The 24,959-nt window shown below is 44.8% G+C and overlaps 3 protein-coding genes across 27 annotated transcripts in view; 1 reads left to right on the plus strand and 2 right to left on the minus strand.

Moving 5' to 3' along the window:
• Positions 1–20,970, plus strand: part of Lrch3 (leucine rich repeats and calponin homology domain containing 3) — a 113,431-nt gene extending 92,461 nt beyond the window's left edge. For 8 of the 17 annotated variants that reach the window (XM_052740343.1, XM_052740349.1, XM_052740347.1 and 5 more), the window contains 6 exons: positions 108–150; positions 943–1,050; positions 3,447–3,553; positions 4,629–4,766; positions 9,930–10,007; positions 13,617–14,849. In XM_052740343.1, coding sequence (XP_052596303.1) covers positions 108–150; positions 943–1,050; positions 3,447–3,553; positions 4,629–4,766; positions 9,930–10,007; positions 13,617–13,820 — 678 coding nt within the window. In that variant the 3' untranslated portion in view covers positions 13,821–14,849. Of the gene's footprint in view, positions 1–107; positions 151–942; positions 1,051–3,446; positions 3,554–4,628; positions 4,767–9,929; positions 10,008–11,269; positions 14,850–17,714 lie in introns of those variants that run through there. The other 9 variants (XM_052740352.1, XM_052740358.1, XM_052740359.1 and 6 more) reach the window with 5 other exon arrangements.
• Positions 14,967–17,832, minus strand: LOC128111881 (60S ribosomal protein L31-like). Its single transcript, XM_052740372.1, has one exon. The coding sequence runs from the start codon at positions 16,387–16,389 to the stop codon at positions 15,760–15,762; it is 630 nt and encodes a 209-aa protein (XP_052596332.1). The 5' UTR covers positions 16,390–17,832; the 3' UTR covers positions 14,967–15,759.
• A 1,675-nt stretch (positions 20,971–22,645) lies between the features above and the next one.
• The window catches only part of Iqcg (IQ motif containing G), a 44,069-nt gene continuing 41,755 nt past the window's right edge, over positions 22,646–24,959 (minus strand). For all 9 annotated transcript variants that reach the window (XM_052740363.1, XM_052740371.1, XM_052740364.1 and 6 more), the window contains one exon: positions 22,646–23,162. In XM_052740363.1, coding sequence (XP_052596323.1) covers positions 23,034–23,162 — 129 coding nt within the window. In that variant the 3' untranslated portion in view covers positions 22,646–23,033. The remainder of the gene's footprint in view (positions 23,163–24,959) is intronic.

Consider the following 24,959-nt stretch of genomic DNA (forward strand, 5'->3'; position numbering starts at 1 on the left):
AGTTTTGAAGGGAGGTTGCATGGCTTTCTTACATTTCCTAAGTTACTAAAATGTGGAAACTGCCCTTTCTTGGGTAGTAACTGTTGATATTATCTGTTTCTCCACAGAGTGACGACAGAGTTATCTCAAGCTTTCCTACGACAGAGACAGGTAATCGACACAAAAATGCTGTATCTAATGTTTTTTTGGGGGGGTGGGGTGGAGGAGAGAGAAACAGAGTCTTGTTATATAACCCAAGCTAGCCAGAACTAATGGTTCTCCTGCCTTATCCTCCCAAATACTGGGATTACAACAGGTGCCTGTTACCAGGCTCACCACAGTTATTCTTTACCAGGATTCCTGTGTGTGTGAGAGAGAGAAAGACACAGACACAGACACAGAAACAGATCAACATCTCATGTGACCCAGGCTGGTTGTTAGTTGGTATAAAGATAAGGAGCAGTCTGATTCTCCTGCATCTCCTCCAACCCCAGAGCATTAGCTCTGCCACCATGCCTGGTTTCCATAGTGCTGGGGAGCCAGCTGATCAAACTCAGGGCTTTATGAGTGCGAGGCAAGCACTCTACCAACTGAGTCACAGCCCGAGCACCTCCTTACTAGGATTTCTTTTTTACTAGTTAGCCATTGGGTAAGAAAAAAATGAATAGGAATTAACAGGGCTATAGGTTTACAAGAGACTAAGTTCATTGTATTAACTTTTAGCCTGCATTTGATATACTAAATGTTGATATACTAAAAATAATAGAATTTTAAAATAAATAAGCAGCTTTACTTTATACATGAGTTTTTCGCTAATGAATAGAATCATCATTTTATCCATTGCCATGTTTGTTTGATTTTCCTTTTGTGCTATTAATCAGACTTTTGTGACATATGTTTACATCATCTTTGATTTGCTTCCCATCTCCATTAACATCATCTTGCTTTTCCATGCTGATATAGTCCATCATTCCCCTGCATATTCTTTTCCTGCTGCTACCCAGAGAAATCAGTCCCAACGCCCTGAAAGCTTCCTTTTCCGAGCCGCTGTTAGGGCAGAAACTAACAAAGGTGAGTGGTGGCGATTGTAAAGGCGTGGCAGAGTGGGGTGGCTTTACACAATGACGGGAACTCTTGCACTTTTCAGCTGCACACCTAGCTACCATCTTGGCAAGAGTTAGCTCTGCAGGTGTCTGCAACCTCACTAACATGAAATTAGGAGCATCTTGGGGTTTTTTATTTGGATTAGAAATTTTCTTAGTACCATATAAAATATATTTTATAGTGTTTCAACTATGCGTGATGGTACATACCTATAATTCCTGCATTTAGGAGGCTGGGGCAGAATTGATTTTAAGGCTAGCCCAGGCTACATTGCAAGGTCCTGTCTCAAAAGCCAAAACCAAAAACAGATTGAACAAATAAAATGCTCTTTCAGTTAAAGAACATTCTCCCCTTATTATGAACTCTTTCTCAGATCTTTCTGTATTGACAAACTGTTGAACATTTGTATACCTATTACCAGCAGTTTTATTTTGAGAAATAATCACATGTGTAGAACAAAAGATAGTTACAAAACCATTTCTAGCAGCATTATTTATAATAGCACCAAACTGAATGTTCACAGTAGAAAGGAGATGAACATTGGTGTATCTCCACAGTGGAACGTCGTGCAAGTAGTGAAAATGATACATACAACAATACTGTTAGATCAGGAATGTGCAGTACTGATAAGTATCTTTAGTGTTGATCAAAAGAAGCCGTAGGCAAAGAATGCATACAGTGTGGTTTAATTTATAGAAGGTTCTCAAAAATGTACTATGGTGATATTTTAATTGTGCTGAAATGTGATTTTATTTGTATGTTTATAAATAAAGTTTGCCTGGAGATCAGAGGTCATTAGCGACCCGAAAACAGAAGTCAGGCAGTGGTGGCCCATGCCCTTAATCCGACCACATGGCAGTCAGAGTTTCTTTGTGGTCAAGGACACAGCCAAGCGTGGTAACACGAACTTTTAATCCCAGTACCAACCATAGAGACCTGGAGGTCTGTATAGACAGGCAGTGATGAGGAAGTCATGTGCTTGGGTTTAGAGCCAATGAGAAGGCAGAACAGAAAGGCAATAAAAAGACAGGACACACAGGAGAAGGTCTCTCTCTGAGGGGAAGGATGGCAGTGAGTGGTAAGCTAAAGGTGGTCTTGTCTCTTCGCTAGTGCTCTGACCTCTTGGGCTTTTAACTCTGTATTTGGCTCTGTGTTTCTTAGTTAATAAGACTGTTTAGAAATTTGTCTACAATGGACAAAATAAATCTACGGTCCTTGAGGTTAGGATACTGGTACCCTTTGGCAAATCTCTCTTATAGCACTTAGCCATTTCATGTTGTAAGGATAATTTTTGACCTCTATTTAGGACTGTGTAATTTTACATATCTGCTGTATTTTTCAAAGAAAACATTTGTAAATGGATGTAATTCAAACTAAATGCCATTGTATTTCTGTATCTGAAATTTCTAACTGCAGTGGTACTTTAGCCATCTTAGTTAGGGTTTCTTTAGTGGTCTTAGGGTTTCTATTGCTATGAAGAGACACCATGACCACGGCAACTCTTATGAAGGAAAGCATTTAATTGAGGTTATGGCTTACAGTTTTGGAGGTTTAGTCTATTATCATCATAGCAGGAAACATGGCAGCATGTAAGCAGACGTGGTGCTGGAGAAGGAGCTGCTGCAGGTTGATATGCAGGCAACAGGAAGTAGACTGTGACTCTGGGAGTAGCTTGAGCATAGGAGACCTCAACCCCCATTCCCACAGTGACACACTTCCTCCAACAAGGCCACACCTCCCAATAGTGCCGCTCCCTTTGGGGACCATTTTCTTTCAAACCACCACAGCCACTATCCAGCCCACTACCCTTTTCAGTTTACTCAGTAATTCTGTTATCTTTCATATAATAATAATTGTTTTTAAAAATTTATTATTTTACTTTATGTGTGGGGGTGTTTTACATGCATGTATGAATGTCCATCATGCTCAAGAAGGTCAGAATATAAGGCATTGAATTCCCTGAAACTGGAGTTACAAGTGCTTGTGAGCCACCAGGTGGGTGCTGGGGAGTGAAACTGGGTCTCTATCTACAAGATCAGCAAGTTCTCTTAACCACTGAGCCATCTCTCCCAGCCCTAGATGATAATGCTTTTAAACCGTCAATCCAGAAAGTAAGAATGCTGTATGGGTGGCACACACCTTTAATCCCAGCACTCGGGAGGCAGAGGCAGGAGGATCTCTGTGGGCCCAGCCTGGTCTATGAAGCGAGTTCCAGGAAAGGAGCAAAACTACACAGAGAAACCCTGTCTTGAAAAAAATCAAAAAAAAAGAAAGAAAGAAAAAAAAAGAATGCTGTATTGTCAGGGAAACTTGGCAGACAGGTGTAGCGCTGGCAGCTGACCTCTCCCTCTCACCTTTTCTAGGTTGTGCTCCAGCTCTTCTCCTGTCTTCTGCACCTGCAGCCGATCCCGCAGATCCTGTGACCAGACAGCGAGAAGAGGAGCTGAAGTTAATAGACCAACTGCGCAAAGTGTGTGAAGTATCTTGGATTGCACTTTGGCCGTGGCCTCTATAGTCCATAGCTTTTTGTTCACGTGCTCACTTCTCCCATCACCATAAGTCCATCGTGTTCATTGTATGCTGTATTTTGTGATAAATGTCCAAGAAATGCCACTACTGAGGAAATTCCTTTAAACTTTCTACTGAGAAAATTAGATGAATAATTTTAATTTTGAAAGCTTACTTCATAGCCGTGTTCATTTTCATTTTTTTTCATTTCTGTTTTTTTATCATGTTAAAAGGCAATCTCAGAGAAGTAGTTATAATTCATAAGAGCCAGGCATGGCATGGTGCTCCACGCATATAACCACTCAGTAATCTGAAGTAACAGGATCACCAGTTTGAGACCAGACTGTGTGACCTAGAGAGACCCTTTCTTAAAAGAGAGAGGATACGTGTGCATGTGCACACTCTCAAACCATATGTCTGTGTTGAGGGATTGGAATTGAATAAGTATCCAGTTTGGTTTCATGGTTTTGTTTGTGGAGACACGTTTTCACTGTGTCCCACTCAGTCCCTCCAGCCTTGATCTCTCCGTCTTCCTCTCTGCTCCTCTCTAGTCTGTAATCACAGGCACACACCGCCATGCCAGGACTTAGGATGGCCTAAGTCATAAAATGATGGTCATTTCTTTTGTGCTTTGGACCACTGTCACCTGGCTGCGATGCAGACACTCATCCCTGTGAGTTATTGACCTGAGTTAGAACGACAACGGGGCTAGAGTATCTAAGTTCTTTCCTTTTTTTTTCCTGGAGTCTGTTTTATTTTGTTTTGACTTTGTTGTTGTTTTTATTTACAGACAAGGTCTTACTTTATGGCCCTAGCCAGCCTGGAACTCACTGTTTCCCCACCCCCACCCACAGATGGGCCTCAAACTTGCTGTAGTCCTTCCGCTCCCCCAGCATCCTAAATGCTGGGATTATGGGCATATGTCACCAGCTTTTTTCTGGATTTCCAGCTAGATGAGATACATTCCATTGTCTTGCTTTTATAGCCTATATGATAGTCGGTCTTCAATTAATGCATGACGTTTCCTGTCCTTGCAGCATATTGAGTATCGGTTAAAAGTATCTCTGCCCTGTGATCTTGGAGCGGCTCTAACTGATGGTGTTGTACTTTGCCACTTAGCCAATCATGTTCGGCCTCGATCTGTCCCAAGCATTCATGTCCCGTCTCCAGCCGTGGTAAGTTATAGTGCCAGGCAGCATTGGCTATTCATAGGATGCTTTTCAGTTAGTGGAGTCATAGTGCTGGAAGCTAGCGATGCAGATTCCAAGGGCCCAGTCCCCACTTTCTTGTTCTCACTGACGACAGAAAAAGGAGATACATAAACAATCTTTTACAGCATGTATTGAGTGTTGTAAGATGTGTATAAGAAGTATGCTGTTGAGATACCAAAAGGGGACCAGTTAATTCTGCCTAGAGAATTCAGAGAAGCCTTCTAGAGAAGTTGAACTAATCCAGTTATGAAGTATAGGTAAGGAATTGGCCAGCTAGCAACTTAAATAAAGGAATTGTTCAGTTGTTGAGACTAGATCACACACCGGGTGAGTGTGTGGATGCAGATGGCAGCGGATGAAGCTAAGAGTTAAGCCTAGGCTGTGTTTGAGAAGCTTTAAAACCTGTCAAGGAGTTAGAGGTTTGTATCAGTGTAAATAGTGGGGAGATATTAAAAATGCTCGTTGACTGTTCAGCAGGCAGAGCAGTCCGATTGATGCTCCCTGTTAGAGCTTCACTAGAGGCTGGCAAACCGGCGCATCAAAGGAAGCTCTTGCCGCCAGCCCACAGCCTGGTCTGCAGTGGAGATGGCGCATGCGGAAAGGGCTCTGTACTTTCCTGACCGTTTGTGGTCAGCAGTTTCCTGACCTCACCCCTGGCTCCAGGTTAGAGCCAGGCTTATGACTGGTGTCTGCAGACTGGCTGCTCTGTTGGCAGAGTCCTGCCAGACTTCTTTGTGTTCATTTACTATCTTACCTCTTGCGGAATCAGGAAATATCACTAAGAAGCATTCTCCTTCAAAGTCCAGCCCTTATGAACCAGACATTGTAAATAGCAGGTTTTAGCCCAGTATCATGCTGTTTGAAGAAATTTTAGATTCACCTTTAGAAATCAGTGGTATAAGGCCTGGAGAATGGCTGACGAGGTTCAGAGCACTCTGCTCTTGCAAGGGACCAGGGTTGGATTCCCAGCACCCACATGGTGGTTCACAGCCATCCGTAACTCCAGGTGCAGGGGACCTGATGCCTTCTTCTGACTTCTGTGGGCACCAGTCACTCAAGTAGTACACATATAAGCAAACACTCAAACACATAAAAGAAATAAATCGAAAGGGAGTTTAAAAAACAAACAGTGGTAGACTAGGAGTAAGGGGTAGAAAACAAGGGCCATAGGAAAGAAATCCATCCTTGTCTAAAGTGGGAAATGAGGGGTCTGGCCAGGAATGTCTGCTTTTGAACTACCTCATTTTTCTTCTTTTGTTTGTTTGTTTGTTTTTTCTTTTTCAAGATAGGGTTTCTCTGTGTAGCCTTGGCTGTCCTGTAGACCAGGCTGGCCTCGAACTCAAGAGATCCGCCTGCTTCTGCCTCCCAAGTGCTGGGATTAAAGGCGTGCACCACCACCATCCAGTCTCTTCTTTGGTTTTAAATGGAAGAATTAATCTATATGCTCAGACAGTTCCCAGCCATACTAATTTGGGGAATACACTACCTCTTAGAATTTGGATCAGGGCCTATGGACATTATCTTTTTACATTTTTAGTTATCTTCCTTTTTCTAGGATTGATTTATTTATTTATGTGTATGTGTCTATCAGAGTCTAGAAGGGGGTGTCAGATCCCCTGGAGCTGGACTTACAGATGGTGTGAACTTCTGTGTAGGTGTTAGGAATTCTGGCTCACTCTGGTCATCTGCCAGAGCAATATCCACTCTATCTTCTGAGCAATCTTTCCAGCTCTTAATATAACCTTCTTAAAATGAATTTGCTTTGCTGTATATGCTTATTAATGCTTTAGGTATAATTAAAAAGGGTCTTCTTATATTTTAAAAAAGATGCTTTTGGCCGGTGGTGGTGGTACACACCTTTAATCCTAGCACTTGGGAGGCAGAGGCAGGTGGATCTCTGTGAGTTCAAGCCAGCCAGAGCTGTATAGTGAGACCCTGTCTCAAAAGCAAAAACAAGTATCAAGTTTTGGGTTGGACACGGCTCAATAGGTGGAATTTGCCACACGAGCCTGGCCACTAGAGTTCAATCCCTGGAATCCACATTAAAGGGGAGGGAACGAACCAGCTGTACGGAGTTGTCCGCTGACCTCCGTGAGCGCTGCAGCACACGTGCCCCGCACACTGTGTGTATCGACACTCAATAATAATAAACAAATGTTCCGTGGTGGGTCATGCCTGTAATCCAAGCACTTAGGAGTTTGAGGTAGGAAGATGAGGCTCTCAAGGCCATCCTGGTCTATACAACAAGTTTAAAGTCAGCCTGTGCTACATGAGACCCTACCTTAAAAATAAATAAAGTTTTCAATGCCTGAAAAAGTGTTCAGATCATTTTAAGTATCCAGAACTAATTCTTTATCTCTTCTTTTCAGTTCAGATCTCATATTCAGCGTAGGCTTTACATTATTAGAAATAGAAGAGGATAGACTTTGCTGCCCAAAATCCTATGTCATGCCATTTGAAGTTCTGGGGAAACTTTTGGAGATAGTGGGTTCCTGTAAGATTTGCTTCTTAAGACGAAACTGTGAGTCCTGCAGTCTGGAGTGAGTGATGGAGAGGCTGCAGCCTGCATCCCACTGATGGATGAGCCTTTCCTTTGACGTTTCCAGAGGAGGGTGGAAACGTGAGATTTCTGACCTTCTCGGAGAGCAGGCGTTCTTCCATTCTGCCCCACAATTCTGTGTTTTAAGTTACTACTACTAGTCCTCGTGTGTACTGTGTGTTCGCTCTCTTCTCTCCCCTCCTCCCCTATGTCTCCTTCTCTTGATCCTTCATTTTCATATGAGCTATAGGAAATTGCATTTGAATCAGTTTTTAATTAGCAGCATTAGCTTTATCCTTTTTACCCTTGCTTTTGCACAGACACATGATTTTTTTTTCTTCCTATAGCAAGGTTATGTCAGTCTGTTCTTCTATAAACATTAATATTTCAGAAACACACGTTTCCCTCTTTCATAAAAAAAAAGTGCTGCTCATGGCTGCTTCTCCTGCTTAGCCTTCTCTCCTGAACTCAGACCAGGGTCCTGACCATCTCAACCACTTCACAGGAAGTAATGCTAATGGCACTGTGAGGCAGAAAGTGAAGCTGGCATGTGACGAAAATTTCCAGCTTAGACGGATATGCCGAAGTGAAGTAGTTTATCCTGTTGGACTTGGGAGTTTGGTTTTTTGAGACTCACAGTGTAGTGTAGTAGACCTAGAACTATGTAGACCAGTCTGGCTGCAAACTCACAGAAATCCACCTGCCTCCACCTCTTGAGTGCTGGGATTAAAAATGTGTGCGGCCATACCCAGCTACTTTTTGTCTCATTCAGCCAAGGCTGGCTTTGAACTCCCTGCCTGTACCATCCATCACTGGGAAGAGGAACCTCACCTGAGAAAACACCTCTAGCAGATTGGCCTGTGGGCAAGTCTGTGCTCCATTTTCTTGATTAATGATTGATGTAAGGGCCCAGCCGCTGGAGACAGTGCTCCTCCTGGGCAAGTGGTTCTGGGTTGTGTAGAAAAGCAAGATGAGCAAACCATGGATAGAGAGCAAGCCAGTGTAAACATCGTTCTTCTGTGCTCTCTGTTTCGATCCTGGTTCCAGGTTGCCATCCTCCTTGAGTTCCTGCTTGGTTCCCCTGACGGGCTGTACAGTGTAAAATGAACTAGATTTTCCTCCCCAAGATACTTCTGGTCATGGTGTGTCTGACAGCAGTAGAAAGCTAACAGGGCAGGAGCCCTCCCTGTACACGGGCTTCCTGTGTCTTTCCTGATCCTTTGCGGTTATCCCATCAGAACTGGGAGGTAGTTGTTTCTTTCCTTCCGGCTCACTGCTTGCCTTTTTCTTTCATGACGAGGCTAATCCTAGCCCCGCCGCATGTCTCTGTCTAATCAAAATTACAGTGCTTTCTTTCTCTGCTTCTGTTTCGTTCCTTCTTATGCCAAGGAATTATGTTTATGTTTGCAGAAAACTCAGGTTTTACCAGTGAAGTCTTTTGCTTTCTAGAGATGGTACAAGTGTCCATGCACTTACTAATTTAAAAATCTGTAGGTCATAGTCCCTGCAAACATCCGGCTTCCATACCCAATACTTGAACATCATTTTAGAATATGAAATCCCTGTTTTTCTTACAGTGTATTCCATGATAACAACCAAAGTTTGAAAACCAGAACTTTGAGAGAATATGGGATGCCTCTTTATTTTTAGTCTTTAGAGATCTTTACAGAAAAGCTCACATTTCCTGCATTAACTATTCACCTTTTGTAAAGTAGCTTTGTGGCCATCATTAAGACTTTTTTAATTTCCAAAGTATCTAATGAGTTAAATGTAAAAGATAGGGCCAGGGTTAAGAGCACTAGCTGTTCTTGCAAAGTACCAGGCTCAATTCCCAACACCCACATGCGGCTCACACTTGTCCAAAAGTCTAGCTGCCAAGGACCCAACACCTTCTTCTGGATTCTACAGGTATTGCGTGCACATGATGTAGAGATATACATGCAGACAAAACACTCATACCTATAAAGTTAAAATAATATTTAAAATAGAGCCAGGCATGGTGGCGCACGCCTTTAGTCCCAGCACTCTGAAGGCAGAGACAGGCAGATCTCTGTAAATTCAAGGCCAGCCTGGATTACAGAGTGAGTTCTAAGCCAGCCAGAGCTGTGTAGTGAGACGCTGCCTCCAAAAGAAAGGAACTGTTAGTTATGGTATATCTGAATAGTGAACCACTAGGTGATACATTTTCTTGATGTTCTCTCTAATTTTCTTTTGTATGTTTTATTTCAAAATGATAAAATACCTTCTTAGCACTTACCTTACTAAACCAAAGCAAAATGCAGATATTGGAAGGTGGCAAACTCCTCTCAGAGGCCAGCACCTATTTCTGTAAATAGTCTTTTATTGAATGCAGCCGCACTCCCACCCTTGGGGCTGCTTCATGCTCCTGGCAGAATTGAGTGGTGGCCACCACAGTTGTGTGAGATTGAGATTAGCATTCACTGTTGGATCTTTTAAGGAAAACTTTGATGAGCCCCACTCTGCACAGCAGTAAGTATGTGAAGTAACCGGCAAGGCTGCTTTTAAAGCTGCATCCTTTTTGACCTTTGTCCATAACATGCTTTCCCCCCCTTCTTGTCTTGCTCCAGCCTAAATTAACAATGGCAAAATGCAGGAGAAATGTGGAGAACTTCCTGGATGCTTGCAGAAAAATCGGTGTACCTCAGGTAACGTGTGTGTGTGTGTGTGTGTGTGTGTGTGTGTGTGTGTGTGTGTGTGTGTGTGTAAGGGTATAATTGTTCTTACCAGGGCTAGCTACAAACGAAGCTGCTCACTACTAACATGATGTGTTATTACAAGGCTCTGTCAGTATTCTCCCCAGCAATACTCTTTCATGTTAAGTATTGATTTAAATAGTTGTATTATAACTAATAAGTGAAAAATAATCCTTCTGTTTTCTTAAGCATCCCCGCTAGCTGTTTGACCTTTGTACAGGTACACATAGCAGAATATTTTCACATAAGTACTGTACAGATTGGAAATTCTGTTGGCTTCAGTTTTTTAATACTTGCTTTTAATACATTTTAAATATATGTATTATTAAATAATTTCAGAGTTCACAAAATGTTTCAAGAATAGCAGGGTTCTTACATATATTTCACCCAAATTTCCCAGATGCTAACATCAAATACCCAAATAGTATAGCTGTACCACCAACTAATTCAAATGGTAGTCCTGTTAACTAAATTAGAGGTTTAATCAGCTCCACCCGTTTTTCCACTAGGCTGCAATCCTTTGGAAGTTAGCACAGTGGAGACAATATGCCCTGTTATGAAAAGACAGTGAGTTCTTCTATGAGCCACTGTTACAGTGGTTCTCAACCTGTGGGTATAGGACCCCCAGGGGGTTGAACAACCCTTACACAGGGGCCACCTAAGACCATGAAAAACACAGATATTATATTACAAATATAACAGTAGCAAAATGAAGTAGCAATGAAAATATTTTTGTAGTTGGGGGGATCACTGTGTATATTAAAGGGTCGCAGCATTAGGAAGGTTGAGAACCAGTGGTCTGTTGTGTTTTTTGCCATTGATAATACTATACTTAAACGTAGTAGATTTAGTAAGAAAAGAAATGTTTATACTGTTCATTCAGTGACCCTTTTGAAGAGCAGTTAAAAACTGCTTTACTCTTGAGGGGTGCATGGAGCTTTGGATGATCTGGACATGGGCTTTTTGACCTAGCCTTATACTCAGGTTGGTCTTTGAGCTCTGGGGCTCAAGCTTCCCTCCCACCTCAGATTCCAGTGCTGGAACTGTGGTGCAGCCGTGCTTAGCATCAGTGTAAAGAAATTAGCAGCTTGGTGTGGTGTGGCTGGCAGTTTCTCTTTTCTTTGTTGCTGGAGATGGAAGCTGTGACCTCCTGCATGCTCTGCCACTGAGCCACACCCTCCAGTCTCTAAATCTTAGTTTTGTCTGGTCTGCAGAGAGAAAAACACCAGCCTCTTCTATCAGCTGCTTGATTAACTGTCGGAAACTAAGGACTGGCTCCTGGGCCCATCAGAAACCCAGCTTTGCTCCAAGTTAAGCCCCATTTAACCCCTGAAGCTTCCCAGTGATGCCTTTGACCAGTTCACTGTCCTGCTCTTACTGACCAAGAGCAAGGAGGCCACAACATCATGTATGCAGTGGGCACCCTTCACTTCCAGCTCCACACATTCCAGAGTAGAAAAGGAAGCCAGTTCCCACCTGCATCTTCATTAGCCAGCATGAATTCCACACCTGCTCTTTAGCCTTACTGAGTAGACTTATTTTATTCTTAGGGACAAATTCAAACTAGTGTTTTTCATTTTTATATCATTACAAAAGCTTAGGAAACCATTTTACCATTTACCCCATTTTCTAGGGAACTGGCATGTGTTTTCTCCACAGTGAAAGCCCTAATGTCCTTATGTGCACATTAGCACTCAGGTATTCCTGTCTTATGTCAGCATGCCTGCTACCTGCTCCAGTTCCATACATCTCAGATGTACTGCACCAGAGTGTGGCACGTACCCGTCCAGAAGATGGGAAGCACAGAGAACAGTAACATGCTGGCTTTGCCCGTACCAGCACTTGCTGAGAGTCCTCCTCAACACCATTTCTAGACATCAGAGCTGCCTGCCAGGCTCTCCAGAGCCATCTTATCTCAGATATAAAGGCCGGAACCTGGAACTCTTTTCAGAATGTCACTGCCCTTGGTCAGCAAGATAGAAAACCACTGTGCTTTAAAGCACGCGTGTAAGTCAGCATTTTCCAAGCAGGGCTTACGAGAGTTTGTTACAGCTCAGCCACCCTTTCTACCTGAGCTGAGCTATTCAAAGTCGAGACAGAGACAGAAAAGGTACAGTTTAAAACTGATCTTTTTCCAGGGTGGTTAGCCTGGGGCTCTTTCCATCCACACCACACCCTCAGCTCCTCTTCCAGAAAGAGGAAATGGACATCCACACAAGCCACCTCTTCCTTCTCTCCTCCTGCCTTCCGCCCACTTCTCTGCCAGTTGAAGATGAGCTCTAGTTTTGCTGCTATTTCTGTTAAAAATTAGTCATTTTCTGGACAGAAGGAAGGATAACGAACAGATTCACAAGGTGGTAGCGTCAAGCTGGCATTCTCAGTCTTGTTTGTTCTCACCCCTCTGGCCTGACTAGATTGTGAGCCAGGGAACGTAGTAGTTCTCACCTCCTCTGGCCTGACTAGACTGTGAACCAGGGAACTTAGTAGCTAAGCTTGTCGACTTGGTGCCCAGTTAGAAAATAACTATAAAGATCGTTACATCTCAGTATGACTAAGAAGTGTTGTGCGAGATGAACTCTGTTCAGTGCGGTGAAGCATGCCTGTAATCCCTCCACTTGAAAAATGCAGGCAGTAGGGTATGGAGTTCAAGGTCATCTTCAGCTCTGTAGTGAGTCTGAGACAAGGCATGAGACCCTGTTTCAGACAAAAATAAAATGAAAGACAAATGATAAACAAAAATGAGTCAAATTATTGGAAAATGGGCTGGGGATGTAGCAATAGGAGAGTCCTTCCTAGGGTCCATCCCCAGCTCACCCTCAGACTATGAAGGAATCACTAAATAGGGAAACTCAGAAGCCTCTGGATAGGGGAGTATATAGATGTTCACTTTTACTACTGTGCTTTTATTGAATATTTTGCATTTTAAAAAAACCCTATATTAGAGTCTACTATCTTATATCCTAGAATTATTGTGTATGTTAAAGAACATTTCCAGGTTGAGTCCACTAATCCTTTACTAATGGTAGCTTTAGATGCTCTCTCCATTTCTGTTGTGTGTAGTAGTGAACCAGATCTAGGGGTGATGGCTTCATCTGATGGTTTAATCTGTAGTAAACCTCCCTCATTACAAGGCTTGCCTCAGTCATGGAGCCTCTGTGGTTTGCCTGTTTCTCCATTACCCCCTCTAGTCAGCGTCCTCCCTCTGTGCCCTACTCTTCCTCTGTAATAAGGAAGAAGGGAATTGAGATGAGGACACCCCTACTCACCGCCCCACTCTCAGGCCTCACGCCACACGCCAGCTCTGTCCCTTGTTCCCTTAATGCTCCTGGCTAGCCACCAACAAGCAGACTTTGTTCTGCTGCTCTGTAGAAAAGTCGTCTGTGTGCCGAGAGGGGCCAGAGTTTTGGTTTTCAGCATTTCCGTACTTGTGATAGAATGCCGCCGCTGCCGCAGGGTGTGTGTCTGACCGCGGCTGACATGATTGACTGAGCTCTGTCCTTGTCTGCTTCTGCTCCACTGACTATGTTTTTCTGTTTTCCTTTCCTGCTCACGTTTGGACAGGACACTCTCTGTTCTCCTTCCGACATCCTTCAGCTAAACCTCAGCGTTAAAAGAACTGTCGAAACACTGCTTACTCTCGGGGCACATGCAGAAGAATCCAGCTTTGTCTCTTTGTCTGTCCAGCTTCTGGGTTTTGTGGCATTTTACTGTGCTTTAATGTTAACTCTCTGTGTGCTTTATTACCGGCTCTTCCCCTATAGCTGACTGTGCGGCCCGTGCCTTCCACCGCCTTCCTGTGTTTGGTGAAGGTTTGTTCCTCATACAGAGTTACTGACGTGTGTTTTCTCAGAGTGCTAACTGGAGTAGGTGCATCGTTTCCTGTATGTCCAGAGGGGCGTTGCATCCACAGTACTCACCGACCATGGCTAACAGAGAGACCAGCATTCTCTCTCCTGGTCATTGGCTTCCCGCGTGCCCTGTGGCCTTGTTTCTCATATGGGGGGTTGGGGTTGGGGGTTGAGGCGTTTCTGTCAATGCAGTCCTGAGCCATAGAGAACTCCGCCCATCTTTTTCTACTATGCTACAATTCAGTTTTGAACTAAAGAATGTCTGAGCCTTTCAACAGCTGCTCATCATGAAATTATTGGTACCCTTTCTAATGTGGAATACCTTGTCACTTAGTTCTCTGCCCTGAAATCCTAACTTGCCTGTAATTCTAACAGTATTTGGACATTTAGAAGACACAGGGCATTGAAACTTACCGATTTTTGTTTGGTCTGAATTTTTAGTTTAAAGATCCTGGGGGTTGCCCCGATTGCTGTTCTGAGCCATTGTGTCCATTTAAGACTGTGACCACTGAGCAGATGACCAGAGTCTGCATTCTGAGATCTGGCCACGCTTACCATGGTTACTGCCTGTGATAGATCCACTGCCAGAATCCTGTTAGAATGTGACATTTCTGACATTTGAGCCATTTTTATAGGTGAATTTGTATTTTGTAAGCTGTTGGGGAGATTGTATCAGAACTGCAGGTCCATCTCAAAATGCTTAGTAGATCAGTTTCAGGACCTGGGGCCGAGAACGACATTGCTGCATTCAGATCGCAGTTCTCACAAATGGTGTCTCTACACTCTACTGACAGAACTGGACGGCAGCTCAAGAGAGACTGCCAGGAACACAGTACCCGCTGTAGTTAACCTGGGCATCCGCTTACCTCACGCACTTCTGTCTGAAGTGGGCCGTTCCTTACTGTCCCCTGCTAATGCTGGCGCGGTGACAGACTCAGTGCTATACAACAGTGCCTTTCCAAGGTGTGCTGGTGTGGGTTTGTCTTAGTTTTAAGACATCTTGGAATCTGTGATTACTGTCTGAGTTCTGTAGAGTTTTGTCCTTTTGTACGTACGTACATACGTACACACACACACACACACACACACACACACACACACACACACACACACACACGGTCAGGCTTAAAGCCAGGTGTGGTGATACACACCTGTAATCCCAGCACTTAGGAAGCTGAAACAGGATAGGCTACATAGCAAAACCTTGTCTTTAAAATAAAAACCAACAAACAAAACCACCACAGAGGCTGATGTGTGGTCTAGACCAGCAAGGGTAGGTTCCTAGGAAACATCCACAGAGTTGATGTGCATGTGGAAGTGCCGCCTCTGAGTGGTGTCTAGACCACTGTGCACCTAACTAACCACTTGCCCTTGGCTTGGGCCTGGGTACCGCTGAGCAGACAGCAGGGATTTGGCCCTGGAGGAAGTTTCCCACCCAGAGCAAAGTACACACAGATTTCATCTTTTTGTTGTTGGTTGGGTTTTTGGTTTGGTTTGGTTTGGTTTGGTTTTTTGGTTTTTCAAGACAGGGTTTCTCTGTGTAGCCCTGGCTGTCCTGGAGCTCGCTCTGTAGACCAGACTGGCCTCAAACTCAGAGATCCGCCTGCCTTTGTCTCCCCAGTACTGGACTTAAAGGCGTGCACCACCATTGGCCGGTGCAGATTCATTTTAAATACAGCTTCTCTGTAGTTGCAGAGTTATTCAAAGTATTAATTCAGAACGTTTAGTTTTATTAGCAAATCAGCATTAAATAAAAAAGAAAGTACTTACACTCAAGTAATTGCCTCAAAAACAAATACTTGCTGTATTTTCTTTTTTTGAAGGTAGTTCTCCAACTTTATTTGACACTCTGCAGCTTAGTTCTCATCCACATTGACTGACTGTAGATTTTTGAATGTGGTAACAGGTATGTAAGTTACCAATGTGTAGAGCTTGTTTGGTGAGTCCTCATCCTCATTACGTTTTCTGGACAAATGTACACGGATACGGTATGGAACATTCCTTATTCCTTTGGCCCAGACAGCGTTATTGAGCCTAGTATCAATGCGCACATCTGGAGTACCCATCTCCTTCATGGCAAATTTCCGGATTTCTTTGAGTGCCCTAGGGGCACGCTTCTTGAAGCGCACTCCACAGATGCGCTTGTGGATGTTGATGGTGTGTTCTCGGGTCACCACCTCGCTGATGGCAGAACGGCCCTTCTTCTTCTCGCCACCCTTCTTTGTGGGGGCCATTCTGCCCGGCCCAAGTTGGAAAGCCTTACTGTATTTTCTTGTTTGGTTTTCTGTTTTAGATTTTTTTTTTCTGAGACAGGGTTTCTGGTTTCTCTGTGTATCCCTGACTGCCCTGGAACTTGCTCTGTAGACCAGGCTGGCCTCGAACTCAGAGAAGAGATCTACCTGCCTCTTTAAAGGTGTGTACCACCACCAACCAGCTCTTGCTGTATTTTTATTACAATCCATTTTGTAATTCAAGTGATACAGCATGTAGTAGAGCACTCCTGTAACCCTCAAACTGGAGTGTAAGGCCAACCTGAGCTATACAGCAAGACCCTTTCTCAACTAAAAGCAAAAAAGTGAGTTTTACCCAGGCATGGTGGCACACACCTTTAATCCAAGCATTTGGGAGGCTGAGACAAAAGGATCTCTGAGTTTGAGGACAGCCTGATCTACAGAGCGTGCTCCAGGACAGCCAGAGTTACAGAGAGAGACCTGTCTCTAAATAAATAAATAGGTAAATAAGTAAGTAAGTAAATAAATAAATAAATAATTTTGGTGAGAAGAAAAACTAGTAAGTGTCATGCTAAGATTTGCCTTTTTCTTACAAGAGTAGCAAGATGGATATATCCAACTTCCTACCCAAAGGAACAATCACTTTTATGGATCAGTTACTAAGATGTGAGTAAGTTTACATAATAGTTCTCCAGCATGACTTAATGCGCTGAATTTTACTATATGAAATACTTTACTTTTTCAAATATAATTTTGTTTTGTTTTGTTTTGTTTTGTTTTTCAAGACAGTTTCTCTGTGTACCCTTGGCTGGCCTCAGGCTTGCTTTGTAGACCAGGATGGCCTTGAACGCACAGAGATCCACCTGCCTCTGCCTCCCAAGTGCTTGGATTAAAGGCATGTGCCACCACTCACCTTTCAAGTACAGTTTTTAAGACAAGATCTCACTTTGTAGCCCAGGCTGACCTTGAACTCGAAGAGACCTGCCTGGCTCTGCCTCCTAAGTCCTAGGATCAAACACACCCAGCTAAAATACAATTTTTAGAATCTGATTTTCAACTAATTTAGGTTTACCCTTCCACAAATTACCCAAAGTAGAGAAATGTTTCTTAAACCCATGTAACTCTGAGGGCCGTGGCTTACAGAATGGAGCTGTGGCACAGGTCCTGGCCCCTCCCTTTCCTGCAGTTAAGGTCATCAGGGAACCATGGTGTGTCCCAGAGGGTCCTCTGTGAGTGCTGTTCTCCCTTGAGCCGTAGCTTGGTGTAACTTGGCCTGTTTTCCACGTTTCCTGCTCTGTAAGTCTGCCCTGATCTTTGGGCTGTTCCTCCTGCTGTGTGACTGTGTGTCACCTGTCAGTCTTCCGCTTTTCCAGACGTTCTGTATGGACCTTCAACTGTTAATAAAGTACCCCTAAGTGTGAGACACCGTCAGCGTCTGTGTCTGCCTCCTTTAGCGGGTGGGTTTCCCGGGAACTTTGCGGATCTCACTTGGTTGTTCCGGGGTGGGGGTGAAAGTTCCTTTCGGCTCTGTAATGTTCACCTCTTTTCTGTTTGTTTTGTGTTACGTTGTCCCCTTTCAGGAGCAATTATGTTTGCCTCTGCACATTTTAGAAGAGAAAGGGTTGAGCCAGGTCGCGGTGACCGTCCAGGCCCTCCTGGAGCTTGCCCCACCCAAGCAGCAGCAGCAGCAGCAGCAGCAGCAGCAGCAGCAGCCGCCGCCGCCTCCACCGCCACAGCTGTCTGCTGTCTGAGGACTCCCAGGCCCTGGGTGGTGTTGGCACAGCCAAAACAAGGAGCGGGAGGATGCGATTGCCGGCGCCGCCTGCTCAGACGGCTCAGACGGAGCCCTGTGTGTTCCTAGACGCGGTCTTCACGATTCCTGCCAGGAATGTTTGCTTCACTTCTCCATTTTAGGGGAGATTAAACCCATTTCCACTAGTTTTTGTTTTTAATGAGGACACAATTTTCTTAAGTGGAACTTTCGTTACTGAGGACCCCACCTGGAAGCCTAGGCTGGCTATGCCTTCTTCGTGGGGAGCAGGCTCATTTTTCATGCCAGAGCCAGCAGCTTCCAAGCCGGGTATTTAGCTCTCTCAGAGGACAGACATGCCATTATCTTTCCCAATTCCTGGATGTCTACAGCTCACTGGTTTCCACAGTTGAGCTTCATTCTCCTGGAGCATTTGTGAAATCCAGATTTGCATCAAAGTTTTGGCTGTGGCCTGGGAACCTGCATTTGAGCAGACATTGTAGTTGTTCTCAGGCAGTAGAGACCACTGTTCCAAGACACATAGTTATGTGGTTTGAGGGTCCTGCCCCGCTGCGTTTTCAACTGCATTTATATCAAAGGCTGTGTTATGATGACTTGGACAGTTCTGTCAAAGAAAAGAAAACAGAAATAATAGAGAAGCCCTCGATTCTGCACAATCTAACAGCTATTTAAACCAACGTCCAGGCCTCTCCCCAGCCCTGCCCACTACCACCCTATCTTTTTCTAGAGGGTGGTTCTGTGCATCACCCTGCTATTTCCTAAACACGGAGACACACTCCACTCACAGTTCTAAGCTATAAGGTATAACGTTCTCAACAGTGTTTGCATGTAACTCAGTGAGCCATGCTGATGCCAGGGCACCTGAACCGGGCACGGCAGGTGCCCTCCCAGCTCCTGGGGCCCTGAAGGAGAGCCACACTCTTACATCCTCTCTCTCCTCCTCCCCACACCCGCTGCCTGTGCCTTACTGCACAGCTGTGAGCAGGGCACAAAAGGGCCCAGGGATCCAACACAGCGTGGGCGGGCATCTTTAGTTAAATTTAAGCACAGAAGTTTTCCCTCCCCAGAGTTTGCATACTTTTTAGTTCTTAGTTGTCTCTTTGGTGTTTGGTGTGGCAAATAGAGTAATTTCATAAAGCTGTTTAATAGGGCTTTTCTGTATAGTCGTTCACTTTTATGGGTTTTCTTCCCAAGGCTTGCATTTGAGAACAGTATTGACCCTGTGCAGCATCTAAAAGTAATAACTTTGATACTGGACCGTGGTTCCATCCCCAGCACCACCTAAAATTAGGTGCAGAGAGGCACACGAGCCTGTAATTCCAAACATTCCAAAAGTGGAAGCTGGGTGGTCAGGATTTGGCAGGATGCTAGGTAACTGCAGCCCACCTGGGCTGTAGTAGACTGTGCTGAAGAGCTGCCTCAGCAGTTGAGGGCCCTGGCTGCTCTTGCAGAGGGTCAGGGTTCAATTCCCAGCACCCACATGGCAGTTCATAACTGATGCCCTCCAATGACTTCCTCAGGTACCAGGCATGTACATGGTACACATACATACATGAAGATAAAACACTCATACATGTAAAAATTTTTTTTAAATATCCTTCCTCTAAAAGTGACTTTGAACAAAATCATTTTAAGTATCTAGTGAAAATAATTTCTCCTTGTTTGTGCAGAGAAGTTTTTATTAGAACATTGCTACAGAACATTGCTACTTTATCCAAGTTTAGAAGCATGTAACAGCAGCCGGGCATGGTGGCACATGCCTGTAACTCAGGAGGCTAGGGCAGGAGGATCGTGAATTTGAGGCCAGCCTAGGCTACACTACAAGACCTTATCTCAAGGTGAGTATATCATCGTAGCGCATCTGGGCTCCCGCCCAGCCCGCAGGCTCCTCCCGAGCGGAAGCAGCAAGGCTTCTTCACCAGCTATGCTGCTGGGCTGGCACACTTTCCTTCTAGTCCACATTAAACCTCAGCATCATTTCCACATTCTAGATCGCAGTATTGTGTAGAAAATGAGTCCAGAAGACTTACGAGGGTTCCCTAGAGTAAGTCGACCTTGCACCGTGTGGTAGCACATGTCTTTAATCCTAGCTTTTGAGAGGCAGAGGAGGTGGATCTGGTCTACACAGTGAGACCCTACCTCAGAAAAAAAGAGGACATTTTAACATTTTAATTTTTCATGTGAGACCTTATGTACTTATCAGGCTAATTCAGATTTAATTATTAGGAAACATTTGCACAGTTTGGGCTGAGGTTGTTACAGGTTTTCTGAGTCAGCATATAACAACAAATCAGGTTTTCTGTTGGTCTTTTGTGACTTCATATGTCTGTTTCTAAGTTGAAGAACAATTCATTTTGATATTTAACCTTGCTAGAGACCCCAGTGTAGGATAGTTAGTCTTGTCATAGTCCCCTAACCAGAACTGGCTACCTTACCAGTGCTGAGGATGGACAAGCCAGGTGCCTGCCCAGCCCTACCCTGCCCCTACAGAGATGTCACGTCAGCAGTCTCCAGGCTCTCAGAGGCATCTCTGCCTAGCACTCGCACCAGGATCCTCCTGTAATGAGCGGCTCTGAGGGACTCACGGAGGAACCCTTGTATCTGGCTAGAACAGACTAGAAAAGGTGGATCAGTGGGTGGTTTCCAACCCAGCCGCTCTGTAAATACACCCTTGCAGCTCATCAAGGAGCCTGTAATCTGGTCTCCTCTAGTCAGCAGTGACTAACAACGCGCTATGCTGATGAGTTGGAAGAGCTAAGAAGAATTTAGATGGTTGTAGAAATGAAGGAAAAACTCGTGTAGAAGCCTTTTATATACACATTGCAGTGAGGTGCTTACAGCAGATTTGACTTCTGAAATGTTACACACATGTAATTAGTAAAAGGTTTTGTAAACATTGTCCTATATTTGTATGTCTGTAAATACACTGTGTAAGTTTTAAGTATAAATATGTCAATACCGTGTATGTTATTTTAAGTTGCCTGTATGCCATCTTATATGTGGACATTAAAATAAAAGCCAATACTTCAGCAGCATGTAATAAATAAACACTTGCAAATGTTCAAGCCTAAAACTTGTTTCTTTAGCAAAGACAAGTCAAGGAAAGGGCATCTGTCTGGCTGGCTCACTGAGGGGACGACTCTTGTTAAAACAGCCTTTGAGAGGGCTGGAGAGATGGCTCAGAGGTTAAGAGCACTGACTGCTCTTCCAGAGGTCCTGAGTTCAATTCCCAGCAACCACATGATGGCTCACAACCATCTGTAATGAGATCTGGTGCCCTCTTCTGGCCTGCAGACAGACATACATGCAGACCAAACATTGTATACTAAATAAATAAATCTTAAAAAAAACAAAAAAAAAAAAAAAAAAAAACAGCCTTTGAGGTTAACACCTACTTTTTTTTTTTTTTTTTGGTTCTTCGAGACAGGGTTTCTCTGTGTAGCTTTGGAGCCTGTCCTGGATCTCGCTCTGTAGACCAGGCTGGCTTCAAACTCACAGAAATCCGCCTGGCTCTGCCTCCCGAGTGCTGGCATTAAAGGCGTGCGCCACCACCGCCTGGCAACAACACCCACTTCTTAAGGAGGCACAGGTAGTGAGGTAGCAGGATTAGACGGCTAATTCAGGTGGAGCTATAGTGCAGTCGTAGTGTGCCTACTGGCATGCATGAAGTCCTGGCTCCATTCCCACACTGCATAAACACCTGCAATCCTAGCACTTTGGAGACAGGGCAGGAGGTTCAAGGCCAGCCTGGACTACATAGTGAGTTTGAAACCAACTTGAGCTGCATGAAGTCTCAAAAAGTTAAATGGGTTTAATTCGTGAATTAAGACATAAGACACATTAAGGTAACTTTCCTCTCAGAAATAACCAGTTGAGGGCTAATGAAATGGCTTATCAGGTAAAGGGACTGGCTGCCAAGCCCAGTGACTTGACTTTAATCTTAGGGACCCAAAGGAGACATAGGAGGAGACAGTTGTTGAAAGCTGTCCCCCTGTGACCCCCACACATGAGTTGTAGCATGCACATGCATACATGTTTGCATGCACACACTAAATACTTTTTTAAATTTAAAGAAGCAAGCTAGGCATGGTGGTGCATGCCTTTAATCCCAGTACACAGGGTGGCAGAGACAAGCAGATCTCTGAATTCAAGGCCAGCCTGGTCTACACAGCGAGTTCCAAGATGAGCCTGGCGACCTGAATTTGAGCCCGAGTACCCACAGAAAGGTGGAGAGAACCGAGTCCACGGAGCCGTCCTCTGAACTCTGCACGTACGTACATCAGCACACATCATGCACACATGCGCAGGAGGAAGGGGGGCGGAGTGGAGATACACGAGCCAGCGGCGCCGAACTGAAAGCTCTAGCGGTCCAAGATGTTCGCTATTGGCTGGTCACAGCAGGAATGAGCCAGGAAGTAGACTGCCGGTTTAAGGGAAAGCCGCAGCCCAACTTGGCCGTATGCCGCACAGGCCAGTTTCACCTATCTTGTTTCTTTAAGTCGGAATAGCCCAGATGATGGGCATAGTTGTGTCTCACTTGGCCAAAATCTCTTGGAACTAACCTTCTGGGACCCGTGTCCCATCTTTACCACTAGAGGACTGTGTATCCCCACTCCATCTCTCTCACATTGGCCACTTCCATCTTTATCCCCAGAAAAGTTGCCGGAGCAGCTTATGTAAGAGGTGTATTAGATGCCATCCCCCGATACCACCAACCCTAGACTGATAGTAGCCCTGTGAGACAGTCGAGAACCAAAGTTTATTAACTACCATGTGCATACATATGCTAAGTGATAACCTTATATTCTCACTGAATTCTCACTTTTGTTTATAACAGTTTTTCACTTTAATCATATGGCATTAAATCAGACTCAAATATTACAGAAGTTTTTAGTCCATCACTATAAGCTGATGAACTGTTTTCTGATGAGAATGTTCACAAAACTATTCAACATGTCTTCCCCCAATCCACAGTCTGAAGAGGCCCTACAGCCATGGGATAGCCCCCATTCGGGGTTTGAAAACTAGGGTAACAGGCCTGGGGACCTCCCTAGGCGTCCTGGGTGAAGATCTTCATCACGGGTGTCTCTTGAGACCAGACGAAAGAACAACAGGTACTTGTCACTCCTCACTTCTTGCCTCTCCGTTTATCCTTCTCCTTGCCTTTGGAATCTTTGCCGTCATCTTTCCCTTTCTTGGGCATTTTGAAACCTCCAATTTCCTTCCGGACCACTGTACCTCGCCACCAGGCCTGGAGCTGGAAGACAGAAGGGAGGCAGTTCATCTCAATGTGCCCAACAGCACTGTGCTCTTGCTACACAAGAGAGAACCCACGGTCGTTAGTGTTTAAGGAACATCACTGAGACATGGCAAGTGGCCGGGCTGCTGTCAGTATGGCTACCCTGTTGTTGCTGGCCGAGAGTGAACATGCAGTGTGCTGGGCCCCGTTTTCCATCAGACTTAGAGCCCCAACACTTCAGGGCTTGCTCCTTTGGTGAACACCTCACACCTCACAGCCATTGGCTGTAAAGGGAATGAATGTCTGCTGCTTGCACTGAGGGCCAAGCTGAGACGTCTCAGTGGTTCATGGTGTATCACATCTTTAGGGAATGTCTGTGAGTGTGATGCAACTGTTCTGAACAATCAAAGTTATCAAATCAGCCTCGCCTTGCCTACTGAGAGCATGTGAATCCACTAGTGAGAACAAAAGCAGTCTGCTCAGTTCTTCACTCTGAATGGAATCTTGACAGACGGAAAACATAACAAGCTGGACCAACATTTGCTAATTATACACTAAATGTTCCTAATAGGAAGATCAATGATGAGTTTGGATACCTGGTCCGGGAAGTACTCTAAAGTTCTCATTTTGGACTTGTGGTTGTGGCTCAGTGGTGAGATGCTTAGAGGCCCTGGGCTCAAAACCCAGTACCACAAAACGGAACAGAATACAGCCTTGTATGGTGGCGTACACCTGTATTTCCAGCACACAATCAGTGGAGTTCACAGACAGCCTGAACGACACCGGCAGAACTTGCTTCCTCCTCTACATCTCAAACTCATTCCCCACAGGCCCCTGAAGGATGCTCTTCCAGGCAGCTCTACATGGCAAACTCATTCCCCACAGGCCCCTGAAGGATGCTCTTCCAGGCAGCTCTACATGGCAAACTCATTCCCCACAGGCCCCTGAAGGATGCTCTTCCAGGCAGCTCTACATGGCAAACTCATTCCCCGCAGGCCCCTGAAGGATGCTCCTCCAGGCAGCTCTACATCACAAACTCATTCCCCGCAGGCCCCTGAAGGATGCTCTTCCAGGCAGCTCTACATGGCAAACTCATTCCCCGCAGGGCCCTGAAGGATGCTCTTCCAGGCAGCTCTACATCACAAACTCATTCCCCGCAGGGCCCTGAAGGATGCTCTTCCAGGCAGCTCTACATGGCAAACTCATTCCCCGCAGGCCCCTGAAGGATGCTCCTCCAGGCAGCTCTACATCACAAACTCATTCCCCGCAGGCCCCTGAAGGATGCTCTTCCAGGCAGCTCTACATGGCAAACTCATTCCCCGCAGGGCCCTGAAGGATGCTCTTCCAGGCAGCTCTACATCACAAACTCATTCCCCGCAGGGCCCTGAAGGATGCTCTTCCAGGCAGCTCTACATCGCAAACTCATTCCCCGCAGGCCCCTGAAGGATGCTCTTCCAGGCAGCGTTTTGCAAACCAACTGCTATCTTTACCATTTTTGCTTTAAGCATTTTTCCAGGGACTGGAGAGATGATCCAGCAGTTAAGAGCACATAAGCTCTTGCAGATAGCTTGAGTTAGTTTCCCAATATCCACAAGATCTGGAAGTTCACAGCCATCTGTAACTCCAGCTCCAAGGGATCTGATGCCTCTCTGAGCCTCAGATGCACCTGAGTGCACATACCCACATACAGACACACAGACATTTACATAGTTAAAGTAAAAATGAATCTTAACAATATTTTCCAGAATCTGGACTCGATCATGTCATTATTAATATTTGCAAGTTCACATAAAATGTTTACGAGATATTCTACTA

Source organism: Peromyscus californicus, unplaced genomic scaffold (genome assembly GCF_007827085.1).
Source record: "Peromyscus californicus insignis strain IS unplaced genomic scaffold, ASM782708v3 Scaffold_16__1_contigs__length_79575227, whole genome shotgun sequence".
Lineage (NCBI taxonomy): Eukaryota > Metazoa > Chordata > Mammalia > Rodentia > Cricetidae > Peromyscus > Peromyscus californicus.

Bases quoted from the DNA above. Each gene is read 5' to 3' on its own strand.
- LOC128111881 (XM_052740372.1), bottom strand. From the start codon at position 16,389: ATGCTGTATCACTTGAATTACAAAATGGATTGTAATAAAAATACAGCA.